We start from the raw sequence: 12,705 nt of genomic DNA on the forward strand, positions 1-12,705 counted from the left end.
ATGCTTTGAGCTGCTTTGCAGATACCAAAGCCCCTACCAGGTGGGGGAAATTAACTATGTGATGCCCAGACTGTAGCCATGACATAAGCTGCCCCACCTTACACAATTTTGAGAACTGGCCTCAAGGAAATGGGAACAAACCAACCCTGGAACTGAAGATGAACTGTACTTAAAACAATCAACACTGCATGATCAACTTCAAGATGACTGTCTGAGCTGACTGTACTATTTCTGCATGCAGCCCCCTCCCTCCACCTATACAACCTTGAAACTCCCCTTTAAAAGCTTTTACCCCCCAGTCGGCAGCTGGGAGATGACTTTTGGACATGAGTCTGCCTTCTCCCCAGGTTGCCAGCCTCCTGAATGAAGCAACTTTCTCTTTTCAACCAACACTTGTCTCTTGAGTATTGGCTTTCGAGTGGTGAGCAGCCTACGCTGAGTTTGGTAACAGGAGAAAACTATAATACTCTAGACCAGCACTGTCCAATACGGCAGTAAAATGTAGCCACTCTAAGTTGAAATGTGCCTTAAATGTAAACACACATTTGACTTTGAAGATTTAGTATCCCCCCAAAAAAGGTAAAATATCTCAGTAAATATGTGGTTCACAAACAACCCAATTAAAAAATGGTCAGAAAACCTGAATAGACATCTTTCCAAAGAAGACATACAGATGGCTAACAGGCACAGAAAAAGATGCTCAACATCACTCATTATTAGAGAAATGCAAATTAAAACCACCATGAGATATCACCTCAACTTGTCAGAATAGCTATTATCTAAAAGCCTACAAATGACAAATGTTGGTAAGGATGTGGAGAAAAGAGAAAGAACCTTTATACACTGTTGGCAGGAATATAAATTGGTCCAGTCACAATGCAAAACACTATGGAGGTTCCTCAGAAAACTAAAAATAGAACTACCATATGATCCAGAAATTCCACTCCTGGGTCTATATCCAAAAAAAAAAGAAAACACTAATTTGAAAAGATAAATGTACCCCAATGTTCATAGCAGCATTGTTTACAACAGCCAAGATATGAAAGCAACCCAATCTGTCCATCAACAGATGAATGGATAAAGAAAATGTGATATACATGTGTGTATATGTGTATCTATATGTGTGTGTATATATACACATGTGATATACACACACATATATATACATAGCATGCATATATATACACATCATTCATATATACATGTACATGAATATACACAGAGTGGAATATTACTCAGCCATCAAAAAGGATGAAATCCTGCCATTTGCAACAACATGGATGGACTTGGAGGGTGTTATGCTTAGTGAAGTAAGTCAGACAAAGAAAGACAAATACTGTATGTTATCACTTGTATGTGGAATAAAAAAATTTTTAATGAATGTGTATTAAAAAAACCAGATTCACAGATGTAGAGAACAAACTAGTGGCTACCAGCAGGGAGAGGGAGAGGGGAGGGGCGATATAAGGGTAAGGGATTAAGAGGTACAAACGACTATGTATAAAGTAGGTAAGCAACAAGGATACACCGCACAGCACAGGGAAATGCAGCCATTATTTTGTAATAACTTTAAATGGAGGATAATCTATAAAAATATTGAATCACTATGCTGTACACCTGCAACTAACATAATATTATAAATCAACTGTACTTCAATTTTTAAAAACCCAGAGATTTCCTAATCTGCTTTTAAAAAAATCTGCAAGTGGTTCACATTATACTTCTATCAGAAGGCACTGCTCTAGACTTGAGAAAATGCCTTGTATACTTTGTCTCATTTTGATCCCCAGTTCTCAAGGTCAGATAGACACAAAGAGAGCTTTAAGACACCTAGACAGAGTGTAGACAGTGTGAGCATGTGAATATGTATATGTATGCAAATGAGCATGCCATGTGTACACGTGAGCAGATGTGCAACTGGGGGTATTCAGGAGTGTGTGTGTGCAAGTGCGTGTGTGTGGGTCTGGGTAGGCGAGCAGATGTGTGGATGAGGGTGAGTGTGTTTCTGAGTGTTTCTCCATTCAGGGTCTCCAGGTGGAGGAGGAACTACTTCTAGGGTTAGGTCAAAGTGACGTCTGGCCTCAGTCCCAGATGCGGGGGTGGAGTTCCAGCAGTTAGTCCCATTGCCTCATATCTGTTCCTCTCCTCCAAGGGGCCCTGACGAAGTAGAACGTCTCAGGGTGGAGCTGAGGCTTGGGACTAGGGCAGAGGGAAGGTAGGTGTGGGGACCTAGGAATCCTGCCTCCAAGGCTGGATGCTCCTGACCCAAAACTCTGAGGTGCTGCAGCATCTCCCGTGAGAGCCAGAGGCAATGGGAGATGAGGTTCATCCAGGTAGACACACACACACAAACGCACACAGAGCTTCCTGTAAAGTTCCTGATGATTCTTTTTTTTAATAAAAAATTATTTTTATTGAATATCATTGACATATGACATTGCATAAGTTTATAATGTACAATGTGTTGATTTGATACATTTGTATATTGCAATATGACGGTCACCATTGCATTAGTTAACACTTCCACCACAAGTTCCTGTCCACTCTATCCTGTTTCCGGGTCTATGGGCATCTCTTCTTGGTTCCCCCGGAGACCTCTGGTCTCCTAAGACCCCTCTTGAGCCAGGATTTGCGTGAAGATGCCCAAGGGTGGGAGGGTCCTGCATCCCTGAAAAGAGGAGGCTGACCTCTCCTTCCTCTCCTCTACCCCAACCCAGAGATTTCCTAATCTGCTTAGACACTTTCCGGTGGGTGGGGAGGTGTGTAGACAAATCAGCAGGCTGGAGATCACAGAGGCTGAGGACATCTACATGAACCAGGAGGTCGAGATGCAGGCGGCAGCCTTCAAAGACAAGAAATGGGGGTCCCAAGCCCATAAAAAAGGTTAGGCATCTCGGATGGAGAGGGGAGAGGTCAAGAGGGAGAGGCTGGGATGGGAGAGGTAAGGAGGTGAAAGTGGGGGCCAGAGGGTTCCTTCCCAACCAAAATGTGTGTGTGTGTGTGTGTCACCCAATTCTCTCCACTTAAGATGCAGATCTTAGTTCCCTACTCCTTATCTCTACCCCCAGAAATTTGTTGTGCCCAGGATTCAGTGAACCAAAATGTCTGAGCCCCCTCTCCCACCCTCACCCCTGCCCCAGAGCTCCAGGCAGGTTTCTTCAACCCCTCTCACCGACCTGCTCACAGGTGCAGATGACCCTGCCTATGAGAATATCACCTTCAAAAGCCGGGACCAGCCAGAGGGCAGTCATTCACCACCCAAGAGCAAGGGTAAGCGGCCGCCCACCAGCCCACAGCACACAGCCTTGGGAGGGGCCCAGGGGAGGGAAAAAGGGGCAGCGAGTGGAGGTCAGGGTCAATGGTGTGGGCTGTGGTGGCGTCAAGGCTTATATGTGACAGTGGTAGCTTTGTAGGCGGTGGTGACGATGGTGGTGTGATGGTGCTGGTGGAGGTGCTGGTGAAGGTCTGTGCGTAGGCGAGGGTGAGCAGGAGGCGACCACGTAGTGAATCGAGATGGAACCACCCAGACAGAGCTCATGAGGGTGCTGATGAGGTCCTGATGATGGGGACAATGCTGGCAATGGCAGGCACTGATTTTGGTGGGTGCTGGTGCCGGGGATGGCAAGGCGGCATGATGGTGACAGTGTCATCGATGGCCCACAGCTACTTACGAGTATCGGGAACAGTGGGTGTACGTGAAGAGCTGTCGGTGGTTTTAGAGTCAGTGCTGATGGTCTGAGTAGCGGTGTTGGGCCCTAGAGATGACCTGTCTTGCCTCTACCCCAGCTCCAGCCCAGTCCAAGCCATCCTCGGACCCTGCCCAGGTCCCCCATTGGTTGCCTAGAGCCATGATGAGCCTGCAAGTTCTCCTCGCTCTATCCTGCATCGTCCTCTTAGCCATGGTCCTGGTGAAGAGTGAGTGGGACATTGTGTTTTGGTGGCAGGGGAAGGGGCTGGGGCAGTGTGGAGGGGTTCCCAGGAGCTGGGGAGGTCCAGTGCTGCTCCCAACTGTAGAACTGAGGCGATTCATCCTGAACAGATTCCGAGATGTCTCAGGAGCTGCTGGTCTTGAAAGAGGAGCTCCAGAACGGTGAGGGGAGGTCCTGGTTTGGGGTGGGGGTGGGGTGGGGAGAGCAGAGGTGACACAGTCAACCCCAATCCACACCCGCAGTCTCTATTTCGGTGGGACAGTGCCAGGAGAAGCAGGAGAAGCACTGGAACAGTGTCAACTCGGGCATCCAGGAAGCCAAGCACAGCATTGACACGGTCAAGAACAAGGTCCAGGAAGGGAACCAGAAACTGAAGACGCTGGAGACAGGTGCCCTTACAGACCTTTGCTGGGTGAATTTGCCTCCATACTCAATACTGGGCTGGGTGCTACGGAGTTGGGGGAGGGGACGGCAGGGGTCCTGGCCTCCCAGAGCACAAGGTTCAGAGGGGTGATGGATGTCACCCTCCGAGTCATTCAGGGAGTATATAAACGCTGCTGGGACCTCCATGTCCATGTGCTGTGTGGCACCCCAGGTTGGGGGCCGGGCATGGAGAAGGCTTCCGCTAAAGCTAGGAAAGCCCACCTCAGCTTTTTCCTGTCTGCTCCCAGTCTCGAACGAAATCAAGAGTACATCACAGAAAATCCTCCAGGAGTTGAAGATGCCAAAACCAAGTAAGTTGGGGCCGGGGGAGGCAGATGACAGGGCCCCCCAGATTTGGCTCCAGATTCTCTTCCAACATGGGATCTGTCTGACCTCAAGTCTCCACCCTTCACTCCCGCCCCCTTGCCCGCAGAGCCCACACCTCAGTAAATGAAAAGACATCAAAGCCCTGGCTGCACCTTGGAGGACAAGATAGCACCTCTCAGTGAAGACGGAAAATGAGGGCCCCAGTCTGGTCTGAAGCTGCACTTCCTCCCACGTGTAGAAAATCACGTGTCTTGGTGAATGAGTGTTGTGGAGTTGTGTGTGTGCATGTGTGTGTGTGTGTGCCGGGGTGAGCACTTCATGGAGCGTGGGTATTTCAGTGTGTCCCACAGGAAGGCGTTAGGGGTGAATGTTGAAGCTGGGAGTTACAGCAGGTGTGGTGTGCACCCCTGTGTCCCTGTACATGCGACACACACGTGTATTGTGGTGTGCTCTGTAACCCGTGTCACCGTGAGTGGCTGTGGGGACCACAAAGGTGTGTCGCTGTGGGTGTGAGTGTTGGTGACACGTGTTTTGCACGAGTCTGTTTCACTGTTAGCATAAACACACATGTGTCCTGCGGGATGTTGTGTGATGGAGGTGTAAGGGGGTGGGGTGGGCACACCATGGGAATGTATCACTGTAATTGTGGGTGTGTGCCCTGTCACGCCCACCTGTCGCGCTGTGCCGGCGTGAACAGGTGTGTGTCAACATGAGTGTGTTTGATGATGCCACTGAGGGTGTTCAGAGCGTGAACCCGCATGTGTCCATTTGTTTCTGCGCTCCGATTCTGTGATTCACCATCATAAAGGCCGAGGGGAAACCGCATGGCTTTTGGATCTGTTATTGGTGTCGCTGGGGGTCTTTGGAACCTGGTGGGGGAGGGTCTGTAAGTGTTCAGACTCGGAGAATGAGAAAGGTCACACGGCGAGCACGTGAACGTGATGCCAGAAACGCTGGGGACACGAGGGGGTGTGAGAACCAGTGTCTCCAGTGGGCCCCAGTGTGTCCATGAACGCGTACCCAGGGAGTGACCGAGTCCCTGCGCCCCTGAAGGTCTGCCCATGAAGGTCTGTGGCCTGAGATGTCCAAGGTCTCCCTAAGTGTGCATGGGCCCACGGATATGTGAGCCCCTGAGTGTGTGCTGTGCTCGTGCATGTATCTGTCCACAGAGAATGGATCCATGAGCGCACATGCCCTTAAGGGCACTCTGCCCGCGGCTCACGGATGTACGTCCTCTAAGAGAACTTGCGCCCACGGGCATGCGCATGGACCCTAAGACAAGCGCTCATGTGCGCGTGGATATGTGTGCGTCCCTAAGACAGGTGAGCGTGTGCGCACGAGCATACGTGTGCCCCCGAGACAAGCAGACATATGCCCAAGGACGCACACGTGCCGAGACAGAGACGTGGGCCCATCATCTAAAGTGTGCTCCTAAGCAGGTGACGACCCGTGCCACTGTCCCCTTGATCATGGGTCGGTCCCTTACCCCTCAGGAGGGCCCCACGGACACGCGCGCCCCCGTGCGGCCACTTTCGGGAACCCCTGAGCGCGCCCCGCCCACACGCCCGTCCCGCCTCGGCGCCGGCGCACGCCGGGCCTTTTACGGCGCCGTAAAGCAGCTCTGCCGAAGCGGCGGCCGCAGGTCCCGGTGAGACTCCGCCCGCCGCGACCCTTCCCAGCGCCAGGCCGCGGCCGCTCCCGACCGCTCCCCGCGGGTCTTGGGGTCCTGGGCCAAGGCCTCGGCGTCCGCGGTCACCGGACATCCCGTCTCGGCCCAGCCCCGGGGGGCCACGAGGAGGGTGGGCTCCTTCCCGGTCCCTCTGCGTGGTCCACGCCGGGGCCGGGGTCGCGGAATCCCGGTGGTTGCGCAGCTTCGCTCACCAACCCCACGGCCGGCGGGTGGAGGGGTCTCAGTACTCCCCCTCCCGGTGTAGGCGGCTGCGCACGGGGGCGGGGGCGTCCTGGAGCTCCCGAGATGCCCCTCCCGTAGACTTTTCATCCCCCACGCAGACCTGGCTGGGGCCCTCTTAGCAGCCCCAGACCCTGGCGGCCTCTGGCCGGGTCCCGGCACAGTGGGGGCGGGGTTCTCAGCCACCCCCCCCCGACCCCACCCTTGACGGAGGTGTGCGTGTCTCATAGCCCTTGGGGTACATACCCCTCCTCCCCCCCATCCGCTGCCATTCCCATCGCAGATCCACAATTTTTTGGGGGGGGTCTCAGCACCCCCTAAGGATTTTCCCCCAACAACTCCCTTCCGGGTCTCTCCCGCCGCTGACAGCTGTGGCTTCACGCCCTGGGATGGGAGGATCACGGCGCCCCTCCTGGCTCCCCTAAACCGCCGGGTCGGACAGTCCGCCTCCTCCCTTTGTTTCTGGAAAGCACGGGGGTGAGGGGCTCCCAGCGCCGTCTCTGGCCGCCCCTCCAGTCTTTTTACACACGCAGGCCCATTCGTGCGTGACAAATCGGGGCTGCCCGAGGGCGCGGGTTTGTGAGGGTTCCCAGCATCCTCTCCTGGCTTGCCGCGTGCGTCTTGCGTGTTCCCCAAGCTGCCAACCCTCCTGGCCGTTGGTCTCAACACGGCCCTACTTCTCTCGCCCTGTTTCTCTGACTTTCTGCGGCGGGGGAGAGGCAGGGAAAGTTCTTTTCACCCTGGGAAGTCAGACTGTTGCTGCTGGAGCACGTGGCGGGGGAGGGATAGTTGCCAGTGTCCTCTCACGGTTCCCCATCCTTGTCCCCTTCCTGCCCTAGGTCTGACGCCCCCCTCTGCACGCACTCGTTTTCTAGTTACTCGCGCAGGTGGCGGAGGGTTCGGGACCGTGCTTTTAAAGCACAAAAGATCACATGGAACTCGAGGGTCGGGGGTGGTTTCCAGAGCCCCATTCTGGTCCCCCTTTGGTCTCTCCTCCCATCTTCCCCCCTCCACCCGCCTGGCTCCCAAAGCCTCTTCTGGCCAAGGGTATAAGCCTGCCGCCTCTCCCGTTTGGCAGTCACTGGCTAGGCATAATGGAGGTGTGCTTTACGTGCATGTGGGTGCGTCCTTTCCTTCTGTGCATCTCTTCCCGCGTGGGAAGTCACTGATGGAGTACACAGGGGGTGGTTGAGAGGGGCTCCTTCCCGCCTCTGATGCGCGTGTTTCCTCGTCTCCCCGCAGGGCGGCGGCGGCGGCATGGAGGCGCGCTTCACGCGCGGGAAGTCGGCGCTGCTGGAGCGCGCGCTGGCGCGGCCGCGCACCGAGGTGAGCCTGAGCGCCTTCGCGCTGCTCTTCTCCGAGCTGGTGCAGCACTGCCAGAGCCGCGTCTTCTCCGTGGCGGAGCTGCAAGCACGCCTGGCCGCGCTGGGCCGCCAGGTGGGCGCCCGCGTTCTGGATGCGCTGGTGGCTCGCGAAAAGGGCGCCCGGCGCGAAACCAAAGTGCTGGGCGCCCTGCTCTTCGTTAAAGGCGCCGTGTGGAAGGCGCTGTTCGGCAAGGAGGCCGACAAGCTGGAGCAGGCCAATGACGACGCCCGCACCTTCTACATCATCGAGCGGGAGCCGCTCATCAACACCTACATCTCCGTGCCCAAGGAGAACAGCACGCTCAACTGCGCCAGCTTCACGGCGGGCATCGTGGAGGCGGTGCTCACACACAGCGGCTTCCCCGCCAAGGTCACGGCACACTGGCACAAGGGCACCACGCTCATGATCAAGTTCGAGGAAGCGGTCATCGCCAGAGATCGGGCCCTAGAGGGCCGCTGACACCCCCTCCCCCCACCCCCCAGATAAAGGATGCAGATAGCCCACTTCCCAAGCGTGTCTTGTGTCTTGTGTGAGGGTCTCGGAGATCCGCTTAATACCTTGACCTGGAAATTCCCTGGCGGTCCAGTGGTTTGGACTCCATGCATTTACTGCCAAGGGCACGGGTTCAGTCCCTGGTGGGGGATCCCGCAAGACAAAGCAGCGGCCAAAACAAAATAAAAAGGCCAGGGCCCTAGTGCATTTATAATACATCGGAGAGGTGGCGTGGGGGCAGATTTGACCCAGCTTGGGGGATAGGGTTGGGGGACAGGGCAGAGGGAAGATAAACCAGGCCCAAGGAGCTGGTTAGTGGGGAGAATGCTGTTACTTTCTGGAATCACAGCTGGAGGCCATCCCTCCCCTGAAGAGGTGGGGGCGGGGGGTGGGTATCAGGGTGGGGGAATCAGGCAAAGGGAGGCTCCTTTGGCCTAGGGGCTGGCACAGTTCTTCTGTAAAGGACCAGATAGTGAATAGTTTACACCCAGCAGCCCCTCTGCCCGGCTACTTTATTCCGTGCTGTGGACAGCAGTAGGTTAAGGAGAGGGTGTAGCTGTGTGTCTAGAAAACAGGCAGAGGGTGGTGGTTTGTCAACCTCCCCCCCCCCCCCCCACACCCCTTGTTTTTAAGACCCTTGCTACTCAAAGTGTGGTCCCGGACCCCAGCGTCAGCATCCTCCCGGAGCCTGTCAGAAATGCAGACCCTCAGGCCCACCCCAGACTAACTGCTCAGAGTCTGCATTTTAGCCAGGTCCCCAGGGGATTCCTGTGCAAAACGGAGGGGGGGGATTCCCCCCTCCACCCCCCCGGAGTTTCCAATTCTGCAGACCTGGGGGAGGGGGGCGGGGATTTGCATCTCTATCAAGTTCCTAGGAACTGCTGGTACTCGCGGGGCTGCACTTGAGAACCCTGACCCTAGAGACCTTGTTCTCAAGGGGAAACGGGTGGCCTTACTTCAGAATCTTCCGGAGGCTTAAAATAGTTTGTGGTTAATTTCTAAGCACGTGATCTGATGCCTGAGAACACAGGTTCCCTGTTGAAAAAGGAAAATAATTACATTTCAGGCAAACTGCCCTTTTGCCCACTGCCCTTGGCCCCTTGGTCACTCCTCCCCTCACCCTCCCCACCCCTAAGGAAAGCTCTTCAGGACTTTTGGGGGGAAAATTTCTTCACATGTCCGCTTCCTCCCACCCCTCGGACCTGAACAAGTGTGTTTTTGTCTTTTTTTTTTTTTTTTAGAGCTATTTATTTATTTATTGGCTGCGTTGGGTGTTCGTTGCTGCGTGTGGGTTTTCTCTAGTTGGCAGTGAGCCGGGGCTACTCTTCGTTGTGGTGTGTGGGCTTCTCATTGTGGTGGCTTCTCTTGTTGTGGAGCAAGGGCTTCTAGGCTTGCGGGCTTCAGTAGCTGTGGCTCATGGGCTCTAGAACGCAGGCTCAGTAGTTGTGGATCAGGGGTTTAGTTGCTCCACAGCATGTGGGATCCTCCCGGGGCAGGGCTCAAACCCGTGTCCCCTGCATTGGCAGGTGGATTCTTAACCACTGCGCCACCAGGGAAGTCCCAACAAGTGTGCTTTGCAAGGGAATCTCAGGTGCTTTTGGCTGGGTCCCCCTCTCTGCTTATGAGAAGGGTTTAAGAGTGGGGTCGGTGCAGTTTTTCAACTTGCTGTTTGGAGGGTTGCAGGAAATGGGGAGATGGGGGTGGGTGCCAGGCTTGGTCGGGGGCAGTTTCAGTCATCCCAGCAAGAGGTGGGCCTCAGCACATTGCAGAGAAGCTAGTGTGTGTCAACAGGATAAATACAACTGCCATGTGTAGCACACAGCTGGTCAGGAGATGGCTGATGGGCTGGGGGCTGAGAGGGGGCCCAAGGCAGCTTGGAGAGTGGATGGATGGGGTAGTAGCCTGAATCCGGGGTGAGGGGGGCAGTGTTAGCGCAGAGATGGAAGCCACAGGCCTGGAGGATGAAGAGCCAGAGGCTGTGGTACCTGGAAGCCTGATTTCAGGGGAAGCTGCAGGAGCCACCTTTGGGTTGAGCAGCCTGAGATCCTCAGGGACTCGTGAGAGCAGCTTCTGGGACCGACTGGAACAGGGGCCAGGTTGCAGGAGCGAGGGGCAGGAGGTAGGGATGGCAGAACCAGCTCCATCCAGAGTGCTGGCAGTAAAGGAGGCCCTAGAGAAAAAGGGCAGGAAGGGAGGAGAGGTGGCTGGTCCTTAAGGGATGCTCAAGAGCTTGGGAACTGGGAGAGAAGGGTCCAGGGTCTGTTGCTCCCTGCAGACGATGAATAGGGACTCGTCGAGAAAGGAGAGGGTTTGGAACAAGCTCTAGGATTGTGTAGCCAGGCACCTGTCTGGGGCAAGGGGAGGACGGGGAGAATGAACCTGCAGCCATGGTCCTGCAGGTTCCCATCCCAGCGGCTCTGACTTCAGATGCTTGGGACTGAGGCCCCCAGATGGGTGGGGGTGAGGAGGGTGTAGTGAGGAAGACAAACCCAGCACCAGCCCTTGGTGAACCAGGCAGGCAGTATCCTTTGTTTCACAAGCCCCCAAAGCAGGTTATGAGAGAAGGTCACACGTTAATTTAATTCAACAACTATTTATTGAGCGCCCACTATGTGCCAGTCTCTGGGAACACAGCTGAGAACAAAACAAAGGCCCTTGCCAACCTGAAACAAACAGATCAGTAAATTAGACATACTGTTGAAAGGAAAGGAGTACTGTGGTGAGAAAATACAGTGAGGTAAAAGGGATCAGGAGTCAGGAGGTGTCATTTTAAATGGGAAGGAGAGGGAGGCAGCATATGCAAAGGCCCTGTGGTGGGAGTGAGCCTAAAGGTTGAAGGAACAGTGAGGAGGCTGGTGTGTGTGAAAGTGGGGAGGTATGACGCGTGGGAGGGTTTCACAAGAGCATAAAGGACCCTGTAGGACTTTGGCTTTTTCTCTGAGCTGGAAGGAAACTTCTGGGAGGTTTGGGGCAGTGAAGAGGGAGACCTAGGCGAATGAGGATGGGGGCTCCACCAGGGCTGCAGCAAGGGCGGGTAAGAAGTGGGTAGATCCTGCATGTGGCTTGATTGCCTGAACCCATGACCTTTTCTGATGGGTTTGGAGGGGGTTGGTGTGAGAAAGAGGTGGGTAGGGTGATCCGGTGTTGGCCTGAGATGCAGAAGCATGTGTTCGCACAAGTAGAGGTCGGGTAGGCAGCTGTGTGCTGGCCTGGAGTTCCAAGGAGTGGTCTGGGGGAGACAGAAATCTGGGGGTGGGTGGTAGGGAGAGCTAAGAGGGGACTGGGGGTCTAGCCTGCGTTTCACTCCAAGGGGTCAGCTCTGTGCCCACCCCATCCTGGCCCCCAGGGCGCCCTCCTCAGCCCCCAGTCCTTGACCCCCAAGGTGCTGGGTGGGTCTCTCCTCATGGACTTCCTCTTTCTTAAGTGGGCCTGAGAATCGTGTGAGCATGTCTGGCTCTTCCTTTTCTAGGCCAGGAACTGGGGGTGGGGTGGGCAGTGAGGTGCTTAACCGGGGCATCCTGAGATCCTGGTCTGCCTCCCTCCATGGCCTCCCAGAGGCATGGGGCTGACCTTGGCCAAATCTGGGGCTGGTACCACTTGAGTGGGGGTGGGGCCGGCAGCTCAGGACCTGAACTGGCCACCAGGTTACCTGGCCACCTCCCCATCAGCCTCTCCAAACTTCTATGCACTGGACCTTGTTCTAGGCTGGGAACTGGGTTCAGGGCAGTCCACTGCTTTGTCCTATGATATTTCTGGGGGTCTAGGGGTGTTCTCTGCTCCATCGGACCCCAGAGTCTTCATCTCCAGGCTCTGCCTAGTAAATGTTTCTTGTAATGAAGTAGGAAAAAAACAAGAACAAAAACTAGGGAGGTATAAATGCCACTTCAGTTCCCGGTACTCAGAGGTGGCCTCAGTCACCAGGCTCTGAAACTCCCAGCTCCCACATTCCACACCTGGAGACCAGAGCCAATGAGGAGGGGCCGGTATAAGGGGCCTTCGTCACCCTATTTAATGATGCAGGTCGAGTGGAGAGCACTGGCTCCCTGAGCCAGAAGTCTGTCCTCTGATGCCAGGAGATGGCGAGGTGGGGATGGAGGAAGCATGATGGGGTCCAAGGTGTCCTCTGCTGCTCCCTGGAAGGCCAGGCTGCCAGGTGGGGAGGGGGCTTCTAGCCTGCAGGCTTGCGGGCAGGGGTTCTCACAGTGGGAATTCCGAGCACGTGAGGGCAGGGTAGTGGTGACGGCCAGCCGGGCTGAGGGG

General features: G+C 55.0%; 2 protein-coding genes across 4 annotated transcripts; both read left to right on the top strand.

The window, feature by feature from the left end:
* Window positions 1-2,810: 2,810 nt before the first annotated feature.
* MCEMP1 (mast cell expressed membrane protein 1) lies at window positions 2,811-6,225 on the top strand. Its single transcript, XM_057710046.1, has 7 exons — window positions 2,811-2,883; window positions 3,187-3,270; window positions 3,793-3,915; window positions 4,040-4,090; window positions 4,172-4,318; window positions 4,601-4,663; window positions 6,173-6,225. Exons 1-7 carry the CDS (start codon window positions 2,811-2,813, stop codon window positions 6,223-6,225), a joined length of 594 nt encoding a protein of 197 aa, XP_057566029.1.
* Window positions 6,226-6,265: 40 nt separating this feature from the next.
* TRAPPC5 (trafficking protein particle complex subunit 5) lies at window positions 6,266-8,460 on the top strand. 3 transcript variants are annotated; one of them, XM_057709416.1, is made up of 2 exons: window positions 6,266-6,327; window positions 7,831-8,460. In XM_057709416.1, the coding sequence occupies exon 2, from the start codon at window positions 7,846-7,848 to the stop codon at window positions 8,410-8,412; it is 567 nt and encodes a 188-aa protein (XP_057565399.1). In that variant the 5' UTR covers window positions 6,266-6,327; window positions 7,831-7,845; the 3' UTR covers window positions 8,413-8,460. The 3 variants fall into 3 exon arrangements, with proteins under 3 accessions (XP_057565399.1, XP_057565398.1, XP_057565397.1); XM_057709415.1 differs by lacking the exon at window positions 6,266-6,327 and adding an exon at window positions 6,356-6,478; XM_057709414.1 differs by lacking the exon at window positions 6,266-6,327 and adding an exon at window positions 6,510-7,163.
* The last annotated feature ends 4,245 nt before the right edge of the window (window positions 8,461-12,705 follow it).

This window comes from Hippopotamus amphibius, chromosome 15, assembly GCF_030028045.1.
Source record: "Hippopotamus amphibius kiboko isolate mHipAmp2 chromosome 15, mHipAmp2.hap2, whole genome shotgun sequence".
In the NCBI taxonomy this organism is placed as follows: domain Eukaryota; kingdom Metazoa; phylum Chordata; class Mammalia; order Artiodactyla; family Hippopotamidae; genus Hippopotamus; species Hippopotamus amphibius.